Source organism: Quercus suber, unplaced genomic scaffold (assembly GCF_002906115.3).
Source record: "Quercus suber isolate HL8 unplaced genomic scaffold, Cork oak 2.0 scaffold_537, whole genome shotgun sequence".
NCBI classification, from domain to species: domain Eukaryota; kingdom Viridiplantae; phylum Streptophyta; class Magnoliopsida; order Fagales; family Fagaceae; genus Quercus; species Quercus suber.
In genome coordinates this window covers 285,892-296,486 of record NW_027069985.1, presented here as the reverse complement: position 1 = coordinate 296,486, position 10,595 = coordinate 285,892, and the positions used below count along the sequence as shown (strand labels likewise).

The window sequence follows — 10,595 nt, the reverse complement described above, 5'->3', positions numbered from 1 at the left end:
AGGCCCAGCCCAACGTAATGGGCCGAAGGCCCATAGGAGGGCTATTTTGCGACCGAGAAGAAGAAGATGGAAAAGGCAGGGCCCGTCTGGAAGTGGGACCCTCAGAAGGAAGAATTATCACAATCCGAGGAGGATATCTCCTGTCCGAAGAGGTTGTAATCCTCTGACGCAATATTATAAATCAATTGAATGTGTGAAAGGCCAAAATGACCTTCCAAGGACTCCACCTGATCAAGATAAGCTCTGAGTATGCTATGGAACGATAAGGATGGAGAAATATCTAAGGGGAAAGCTGCTACCACCGTATTTAATGCACTACAGCAACTTTTCTGGCCGCATTTATGTGGAGAAGACCCCTGAATAGTGCATCCTAACCTACCGCTACTCACACAGAGCTAAAAGAAGATGCCTGACGTGACATGTACTTAAGCAAACTCATGGATGAGGAACAAGTGGACGATGGAGATGAGGAGGAGGGTGACTATATAAAGGAAGGAAGCTCCTAACAAGAGAGACAGAGGAAGAAAAAAGAGAGCTTGATTGTAACCCTAAGATTTTTGTTCATTAGATAAATAACAATGTGGCTCTTTGGATTTTCAGATTTTACGTGTAAACTCATTTTGGCTTGTGTTTGAATGTTGTGATCCATTGTTATCAATTCCATACTTAACCTAGCTCTTTCACCCATACTCTACAAATTAATTGTTTTTGGGCTTGGGCCACAAATACCAACCCTACATAATTTATTTGGAGGAAACTTTTTTTAAAAAAAAATTGATTTTGTATTTACGAATCAAATGGTAATTTGGAAAATAAATAATTCTTATAAGATTTTCAAAAATAAACCAAATATAAAGCTTCTCATATTTTTAAAATTTTTATTAAATTCTAAATCAAATCAAACATAAAAATAGTTATATTCTCAAATATCTAAAATCACTAAATATTACATTCCCAGAAGTTCGGATATCGGGAGTAATGCGGTAATAAGATGCTAGTCTAGAATCTCTAGATAGATTGCAATTCGTGGGCTTTACTCTTGTTTTACATTCCTCCAATTTAATTTTCAAGAGTATTATTGTGGTTTTAGATAATTTGAAGGTATATATATTCTATTTTGCACTGTTATTGCACCAAACGTTTGTTAGTTTTATACTTTTAATGCCTCCTTAATTTCCCCCACCTCCCCCACCTCCTTAAAATAAAAATAATTTTTTTTAGAAAAGAAAAAAAAAAAAAAAAAACTTGTGGATTGTATCAAGCTAACATGGGAAATTGACGTAAATCTAGTACATGATTGCTTAGGATTATGTAATTAAAAATACCACTACTAATTTGTTAAACAAATTTTTTTAAAAATAGTATTAATTTTGTTAACACAAATTAAAGAAATGATGAAAGTCATCCCCAAAAGAAGAAGACAAATTATTCCTCTCCCCCATATATTGCATCAAATAATTTTACAATCATTTTTTATCTTTTTATTTTTTATTTTTTTCTTCATGCTAAAATAGAAAAAAGAAAATCAAAAGTCAAAAGGCAAAAGGGGTACCGAATAATTAAGTAACAAACATTATCCAAGCCGTTGCTGAAGTGGGAGCGGGACAGGTGTCGAGCCACAAAGCGCAGTCACGTTTACAAGTGCCCGAGACAGTCTGAAAATTAGAGAGAGAGAGGGAGCGTCTCAGTCTCACAGTCTCTCAGGCTTAGCCTTGTGAGTTGTGAGGAACACATATCTCTGATTTTCACACAACAGCGCGTCTGTCTTTCAAACCCCTTTGGTTTTTTTCCTCTGCTTATTTGCTTCTGTTTCCTTGAATTCCTCAAATACGCAAACATTTCCTACCAAATAAAAACCAGACACACACAGCACGCATATAGTAAGCCCTGCTCTCTCTCTCTGTCTCTCTCTGTCTCTCTCTACTTTGGTACTTTGTTGGGTTGCCTTTAAGGAAATAAATAAATAATTTTTAATTTTTTTTTTTTTTTTGTGAATTTAGTAGGTGAAAATGGCAAGCTCAGTGGAGGAGGCAGGAAGAGAGGAAGTTATTTCTATGGAGCTCCCTGCTCCTCCTGGTTGGAAAAAGAAGGTCTTTTCTCTTTCTCTGTGTCTCTTTTTTGAGGGTCTATTTTGCTTTGCTTTATGTTGAATTTTTTTGCAGGGTTTTCAATTCTTGAAATTTTGGTTGATTTGTGCTTTAATTTTTGTTTTTATGTTGAAATTCGATGTGGGTTTGGTTTATTTTGGCAAATTTGTGGGCTTTTGTGGTAACATTTGGTGCTGTGGGGATGGTAAGCTAGTTAGGGTTTGTGTGTGTTTCATTAATTTGTGGTGAATTATGAGTAATCATGGTTCAGAGTTTATGTTAAAGCTTTTGGGTTGCTTAATTGTTCAGAATTTTGTAGGAATTCTTGGTTTCAAGTTCTTGTTACATTTTCCGTAAGGGTTTGTAGAAAAGTCCCACAATTAAGCAGTATTTTTTGAAATACCCCTTTCTAGTTATTTTTTTTTGGGGGGAGGGGGGAGCAGTATTTGACAACTGGTTAGTGGCATATTTTGAAAATCTGCTTTTTCTCGTATATGATTTTTTTTTTTTTGATAATATCTATGAATTTTTATAATCTGCCGCTGGTTATGATGTGAGTTATGATTGATTGAGTGGAAATGGTGCATCCAAAGCCTCTTTTCTTTTTCTTTTTCTCTTTTTTCCTTGAGGGATAACTTCTTGCAAACTATATTGCCTATTTTTCCTTCTTGAAGTGATGGATTTAGATAATCGTGCTAAGTTTTGTTGCTTTTTTTTATTTTTATGTCAATACATGATAAATTTATGTTTATGATCTTCTTACATTGACTATAGATTAGTTTAATTTGCAAGAAGATCACAAAATTAGCTTCTCTTTTCTAAATTTAGATGAAAATTGTCTTTGTGACCTCCTTACATTATCATAAATTGGGGGGGAAATAGGAACTACTTGGGAAGCTTCCATTACTGTTGATGCAGAAGAACATGTTAAATTGTTAAAATGTCCATCCTTGGAGGAATGGTTCATATCATGAAGCCATAACTCCTCTCTGGCCCTCCATCCTTTCTTCAATTGGCCAAAATGAACAACTCATGCTCAAGCTCCTATAGATTCATTTAGAAGTGCATTTTTTTTTATAAGTATTTTATTCAAAGGTTTTTAAGTTGCTCTTAATCCCAATCACCCAAAAGATGGTTCCCAATAAGGATAAATAATATTTTTGCTAGCTAGTTAATACATATATTGATGCTTATTGTCTTTAGATCAAACAGCATCTCCTACCTCCATCAATGTCTAATGGTGCACGAGAGACACACACACGCACTAACTACCTCAAGCTGTTAGCTAAAAGGGGGATCCTTCCTAAGTTCTGCTGGTTTGTGTTTGAAAATATATTCCTCTTTCTCTTTTCCTCAATCTCAGTTAGTGTATACTTACCTACCTCCAGCTGTAAGGTAAAAGGTGGATTCTTCCTAAGTTCTGCCGGTTTGAAAATATATTCCTCTGTCCTCTTTTCCTCAATCTCAATTAGTGTATCTATTTTATAAAATATTGAGATGGTTTTAACCCCAAGATTGATGTTTATCGGTAAGAAAGGATCAAATGGAGTATTTACTTTTCCATATAAAAAAATTTAAAAAAAAAAAAAAATGATAAATACAGTGAAGAGTGGATTGTGTGATCCCCCTTCCAGTATTTAAGTTACCAAAAGTTATGCTAGCTGTAGCTCAAGCGGATTCTTTGACTTTCCTTCTAAGTGTTGATCTTACCCAAAGTTTCAAGGGGCATTGATCCCTTTAAAGTTAGTTGAATTTAATACAATTGATTGCATAATAAGTTGACCTAGTGCCACAGAGCAATGCCTTGTCTAATAGAGCTTAGCTCTAAGTAAATAACTTCTCTTAGCACCTTTTTTTTTTTTTTTTTAAATAAAAACAAGTACCAAAATACCCAATCTTTTCGTCATTTCATTCTGTTATCAGTTTTTGAGGTCATAATATGTGTACCAACCATGTTTAGAAATTGAAGCCTTACATAACTTGATGTAGTGCCTTTTTAGTGCATCATGCTCAGGTGATGCAAGGACTTGCTGCCTTGAGGTCTTTCACCTTTGACAATACTATGTGTACATATCCAACCTTCCTTTACTGGAATCAGTTTTCTTGTTGAAGGTGGTTTGTGTTAGAAGTTTGAGATTTTTTTCGTTTGGGGGTGTGGGTGGGTGCGGAGCTTCTTTTGGGTGGTAATAATATATTGCCCAAGTTCTGCATAATGGCTATATATCTTACGAAAATGTAATAGAACTCTTGGATCTAGACATATGCCATCTTTGGCAGTAGATTTACTGTGGAAGTAAATTGTCATAAAAGATGGCACTTACACTCATTATCGGGTATTTTCGTTGTTGACTCAATGGGGGATTTCATGGATAAAGGAGATGCCTTGTCCATGTGCAATTCATACAGATTGTAATACCAATATTAACATTCCATATTATGTGGTGGTAGATGATGAATTTTAGCATATTAGGCCTAATGACTCACAAGATGAAGTATTCTTTTTATGATTGTCCCTCTATAACACACTATAAAAATGGGTCAGATGTACTGGCCAATGGCCTATGGGGGGGGTTCAAATCCCCAAGGGTGCCTAATACGGTGATACCTAGGAAAAGAAAAGATCAGATCTACTGTCCCTAAAAAAAGAAGTTAACTGCACAAGTAGTAAATTATTTGTCTATTATTAAATTACACATTACACATCTAGACTTCCGGACCTTTAAACGAATTGGGTAGTTGAATAACAAGAAGATTAATATTCTGTGGGTGAATTGGCTCTAGATTTGACTACAGGAGTATCAAGCATGACTATCATCAACATCACTACGCAAAAGGGAAAAAAAGGGGGGGGGGTGGGGGGGGGGGTGGGGGAAGAGGGTGGTGAGTGATGTAACCTCACTCTTTAAGTATATTTCTTGGATTAAATCGTCTAGCAGCACCCATTCTAGCTGTTCTTTAATTGATATCTCTTAGTTTTCAGTCTTCTAACTTTAAATCCTGTTGTTTCTGTAATGCATTGTTCTATCTTTGTTCCATTTATTCTATGTTTGGTTGGAGGGATGGAGAGGGGAGGGTAGGAGGAAGTGAGATCCCTGCCCCCCATATGTTTTTTGTTTGGAAGGAGAAGGAACAAAAGGGGGAATAAATATATAATTTGACCCTTATATCCTTATGTAAAATGGCTTAAAGTTGGGGTAAAAAGTAATTTGATGAATCAAACTGCACACTATCGGGCATCTTTTTGAATTTGATCTACTATCAGCATTTGTTTTAGCAATTTCTATCTTTTTAAATCCTTTATTGGGAATTCCATGACCTAAATTTTTTTTAAGTAGTGCATGTATATATGTGGCATTGTTGTTGTTATTATTTTGATCATAAGTCAACTGTCAATATAACATTCATTGGTCTATGTTCATCTGCAGTTCTTGCCCAAACAAAGTGGAACACCAAAGAAAAATGAGATCATATTTACATCCCCCACGGGAGAGGAGATTGTTAGCAAAAGACAATTGGAACAGTACCTGAAAGCACACCCTGGTGGTCCTGCAGCATCAGAATTTGATTGGGGCACCGGTGAGACCCCTAGGAGATCAGCAAGGATTAGTGAGAAGACCAAGGCAACCCCCCCACAAGAAAGTGAGACCCCAAAGAAACGGAGTAGGAAATCATCAGCTAAGAAGGATGACAAAGAGAAAGAAACTGCCCCTGAAGGAACTGAGGAGACCAAAGAAGTTCACATGGAAGATGCTGAAAAATCTGAGAAAGATAATGTAGATGCAAAGACAGAAAAGGTGGATGTGAAGCAAAATCAAGAAGACAATAAAGCACAAGATACAGATACCAAAACAGAAGCAATTCATCCAGAAGAAGGTAAAGTTGGACAAGAAGGTAGCATACCTAATGATGCTGAAGAAAGCAAGAAAACCTCAGAAGCTGAGCTGGAAAGTTCAAAAGAAACACTTGTTGGGAAGGAAGCTGAGGGTTCTAAAGTAACTCAAAATGAGAATGAGAAGTTGGAGGGTGAAAAAGTTCAAGAGAAGGCCCAGCAGCCAGAGTGTGAGGCAGAGAAAGAAGATGGATCTGGTGATCAGGACAAAGCTGACACAGCCATTGCTGGTGAGAAAAAAATTGAAGTGGAAGGAGAGGAGAAAGAGAGAGATAACAGAAGCACTCTTGTATCTGAAGGAGAAGACAAGGAGAAATCAGTCAAAGAAAACAATGCTGAGTACAGTGCAGGTGTTCATGAAAACAGCAAAAAGGTTGAAGGAGAAGCGACTGAAAATGGAGGCCATGGCAGTGAGGCTGTCAAGCCTTGAGTATAAAGTAGATTAACCGGATGCTGTTTCTCTTCCCCTTAGCTCAGTGCGAAGATGACCGTAGTTTAATATTGTTAATGTTGTTAATCTTAGTTATCTGATTGTTCGTTGAAACATCCATCTATTCAATTATAGATGAGACTTATAATGTACCGTCTTTTGTTGTACTGGAGAGACATGAAGCTTGCTGTGACCTTTGTAACATTATGGTGTAAAGATAGTTGTAATGTGATATTGGTATGCAGTCCTGTAATAATGTAGATCCCTGAATCTGTAATAATGTAGATCCCTGAACCGTTACTTAAGGCATCTTTTAGTTTAACCCGATGGCCGAGATTTGTCTTTTCAGGCAATTTTTGGATGATAACTGTTGCAGGTATCTGTGACTCTGAGCATTAATGCTCTGTTTGCTGAGAAGCAGAGGAATTGAACTGAAAACATAGGGGGCTGCAACAACAATTCGTCTCTGTTTGGTACGGTTTATTTTCAACTTTTTAAAAATGAGATTGTTTGAAAAGTAATTTATTTTCAACCTTCTGAAAAGAGCACTGTTTGAAAAAGTTGTGTAAAAGAAAAAAGTTTGCACTTTATCTTTTTATGAAGTGGAGTGCTTTATATCCATTATTGGATGAAGTTAACTACAGTAACTTTCTTCTGCTCCCTTTCCTTAATTTATCTAGTAGTAACTTCATTTGTTCTTCAAGATTGAAGATTTTTGCTGTGGGTGGCGAGCAAAAATTAAAATTCACATTCATTTAATTCAAATGTGAAGAAGAATGATGTTAAAAAGAATTTGCAATGCTGAGTGCAAAAATAAAAAAAGAAAAGTTGCTACTCATAACCGCGCAACAAAGTACAACTCATGAAAGGCTAATAGAAAGCTGATGGATTACAACAACAAAAGGTATAATTGATGCGACCTAAATACTCCTATCTCATAGAAAAAGAATAAAATGGAATTGGTGGTACTACTACTATCTTTCTTCAAAGCCCCTTAAGCTGGCCAAAAAGACCAGTTAAAGTTGTCCACTTCTCAAATGAGCTGGCTGCCCACACAAAAGCAAGTTTGGAGGACTCAACATCATTCCGAGTAACTGCAAAGCAAAAGCATAGGTGAGTCACTAGGTGCTAATATTCTGTTGAGATATTCAATTATAAAGTGTAATCTTCAAGGTGACATACTGAAACTTATGTATGACTGCAAAGGGGCATGTATGTGAGAATGGAAGGAACATTTCAGTCATAGAGTAACCCACCTGATGAGATCAAGTTAGCCAGTGAGGAATTAAATGTGTCCACTTGAGTTTTCTCTTCAGGACTAGAGCTAAGCTGTTTAGAAGTAACAAAAAAATAGTCAAGAAGTTTGTAGCATACTGGCCATTAGAAGAAGAGATCATCCTGTTCTTCACACACATGAAATCACTTTGAAAATCTTAATTTTGTTACAGCTTGGTAATTTTGAAAGTAATGGAAAAGGTGATGCTCATTTGAGTCTAAAAAACTGAAATAGTAGTGTTCGTTTGTAGACTATTGCAAGTAAAAATGTTATAATTGAGGGTGACCTTGTTGAAGGCTTTATTAGCATTCTTAACCCAATCTGTGTCAGTGCTTCCCCCAAGAACTAAACCAGCTGTTGATAGATCGTTATTGTCAATGGCTAGCCCAATTTTGCTCAGCTTATACACCAAATCCTGCAGGTACTCTGCAAAATATCATTTTATCTCGATTTGGTTTGAAGTTAGAACATGTCATGGAAGATTCACTGCAGCTAATTTGACAATACTGTACAAAAGCATTTACAAGAATGAACTGAGTTGGTTTGGTTCATGCAGGCAATAAAGTGAACTAACAAGAATTAAGGTTGTGTTTGTATAACTTATTTTTTGCCAACTTATTTTACTATTCAGCTTATTTTTGCTACTATTCATGGGTCCCACTGCACTTTTTGATACTACTCATGGGCTTCACTGTACTATTTCAGCTAACTTTTACCTTTATCTACAATACTTTCAGTAAAAAGTTTTTAGTTTCAACAAAATAAGCGGATCCCAAACAGACCCTAAGATTCACAAATTTGTGCCACACATTGTAATCATTAGGGTGAAGAACAAAATCACTCTCCAATTCTTAAGATTCATTGCATTGCATCTGAATTGTAGGCAGCACACAGCTTCAACTTATTTTGTATATCTTTGAACCATAGTACTTCTTTTCCTCTTTGTGGAGAAGATGTTCCATAAGCCTTGATCCCAAAATTTTGATTAAATATCTTCAAACATATTGTGTGGCCCATGAGGGTTAGCAACAGATATGATTAACAACAATTCTTAACCAAATTCTACATGAATCAAACCCCTAGTAGCAATCCCTAATTTGAACCGATATAATCAACTAGTAAAACTACATGGTTGAATTTAATTGCAGAACCCAAGATACAACACCTAAGTTTTACCCTTGCATCATTTAAAGTGAAAATTGTATGCATTCTAGTAAGTGTGTATTAAAAGTAAATCACATTTTCAAACATAGCACAGAAAACTATAAACATGAAAGCATATCACTATATCTTTGATATGATCATATAACAAGCTATGAATCTATTCAAATTGTTCACTTTATAGGCTTTCTTGGAAAGACCATGGTGGAAGTTCCCAACCTGTCTCTTTGTTGGATGAGCTGATGACTCCTTGTTTCTCAAGCCTCTTCTTTCTGTCCCTCTTGACCTTCTCCATCAGCTCATCATCTTCATCAGCCTCTAGAATTGCTGCACTGGCATCAGAACAGCCTTTACCAGCTAAAAAGAAGGTAAAGCTGGTGATGAAGGAGATTGTAAGGCTTCTTTTGGTAAAATTTGGTGAGAGTGGTGTTGACTCGCTGACTGCCTTGCATAGAGTTATTTGTCTCTTGGCATTGTGTTTGTGAGGGCAACACAATGTTGGTGGTGTCAGTAAAGAAGAGGAAGAAGATGCTGAAAGGGATAGAGGAGAAGGAAGGAAGGTGTTTGCAGTTGTGAGAAAGACTGTTGCCATCTCTTGCTTTTCTTTAACCTTATTTTTGGGTGTTTTTTGTGGGAAAAATCAGAAGTATTGGCAGGTTGGAAGTTTTGAGGATAAGGTTGCTGGATTCTGTTATCTAATCCAGTCATTTTTTTGATTGTTTGAGGGTATAATAGTCATCTAACAAATATATTAATCCCTTTCTCATTTTCTCATTGACAGAGTTCTATATAAAAGACACCCCTTCTTCCCTATTGCCCATTCCCCTTGCTACTATTACAAAAAATAATACTAATAAAATTTTAAAAAACCCCCCAAAAGACATTTTCTATTGGATAATATTCTAACTACTAACAATTTGTTTATTAACATGCTCTTCTTTATCAAACAAAATGAAATTTCAAAATTTACAAGTTTTAACTTGTGTGATGTTTTGAATTGGCTTTTTAATGCCATCCGTTGCATGTTAAGATCAAGTTATGAGTTCATAAACTTATTAGTTAACCCCTTATTGGGTATTTGATAATTCAAAATCTCATTAGTACTTCATTTTCATTGCTGCCATCATTCTTGACATTGTATAGGAAAGCATGAAACAAGAAATGCTTCAAGGGACTGTTGCCAACCTGTTGGAGATTTTGGGCCAAAGTCGGCAAGGCCTATTAGGAACACTAAAAGGTAACCAGAATTAATTCACAAAGTCGGTGAAACCTGATGCAAAATCACTGAGGCCACCTATGGAAGTTTGGAGGCTAAATTATTATGCAATGCAACCTTAGAAGAAAACAAAACAAGTATAGCAGCTTTGTTGTGCGACTGAAATAGGAATGACAGATTACTGATTTTCACAAAAATTTAAGTTGTTAGAAAATGATGAATTTAATTATTTAACATAATTCTAACATTCCCCTCTCATGTGGGCCCAAATTCTCCCTTAATAAGTGATTGGAGATACATGATAAATTATCCAAAAGTTTAAACTATTAGAAAATGATGAATTTAATTATTTAACATAATTCTAACGGGGAGAATCATACAATGGGCTAAAGCTAATACCAAATTATAGTATATATGCAGCAGAAGTTAGTGCACTTGTTTGGGATATTCAATATTTTTGCCTTTCACTGTTGTAGGTCAACTTAACTCAGCTAAGCAAAGTCTTATGTGATACTTGTATCAATCATATTGCACAC

At 35.8% G+C, this 10,595-nt stretch overlaps 2 protein-coding genes across 3 annotated transcripts; one reads left to right on the top strand and one right to left on the bottom strand.

Annotated features, from left to right (window-relative positions):
• The first annotated feature begins 1,665 nt into the window (after positions 1-1,665).
• LOC112003782 (methyl-CpG-binding domain-containing protein 11) lies at positions 1,666-6,728 on the top strand. 2 transcript variants are annotated; one of them, XM_024035993.2, is made up of 3 exons: positions 1,666-1,880; positions 2,004-2,090; positions 5,513-6,728. In XM_024035993.2, the coding sequence occupies exons 2-3, from the start codon at positions 2,010-2,012 to the stop codon at positions 6,404-6,406; spliced, it is 975 nt and encodes a 324-aa protein (XP_023891761.1). In that variant the 5' UTR covers positions 1,666-1,880; positions 2,004-2,009; the 3' UTR covers positions 6,407-6,728. The 2 variants fall into 2 exon arrangements, with proteins under 2 accessions (XP_023891761.1, XP_023891760.1); XM_024035992.2 differs by having other exon boundaries at positions 2,001-2,090.
• Positions 6,729-7,220: 492 nt separating this feature from the next.
• LOC112003783 (thylakoid lumenal 16.5 kDa protein, chloroplastic) lies at positions 7,221-9,530 on the bottom strand. Its single transcript, XM_024035994.2, has 4 exons — positions 9,063-9,530; positions 7,969-8,108; positions 7,663-7,735; positions 7,221-7,500 (listed from the first exon to the last, which is right to left on the bottom strand). The coding sequence occupies exons 1-4, from the start codon at positions 9,433-9,435 to the stop codon at positions 7,391-7,393; spliced, it is 696 nt and encodes a 231-aa protein (XP_023891762.2). The 5' UTR covers positions 9,436-9,530; the 3' UTR covers positions 7,221-7,390.
• Positions 9,531-10,595: the final 1,065 nt, after the last annotated feature.

Coding starts and splice junctions, on each gene's coding strand:
- LOC112003782 (XM_024035993.2), top strand. CDS start 2,010: ATGGCAAGCTCAGTGGAGGAGGCAGGAAGAGAGGAAGTTATTTCTATG. Junction 2,091..5,512: donor CTCCTGGTTGGAAAAAGAAG/GTCTTTTCTCTT, acceptor GTTCATCTGCAG/TTCTTGCCCAAACAAAGTGG.
- LOC112003783 (XM_024035994.2), bottom strand. CDS start 9,435: ATGGCAACAGTCTTTCTCACAACTGCAAACACCTTCCTTCCTTCTCCT. Junction 8,109..9,062: donor CTCATCCAACAAAGAGACAG/GTTGGGAACTTC, acceptor GATATTTTGCAG/AGTACCTGCAGGATTTGGTG. Junction 7,501..7,662: donor GGCTAACTTGATCTCATCAG/GTGGGTTACTCT, acceptor TTTGCTTTGCAG/TTACTCGGAATGATGTTGAG.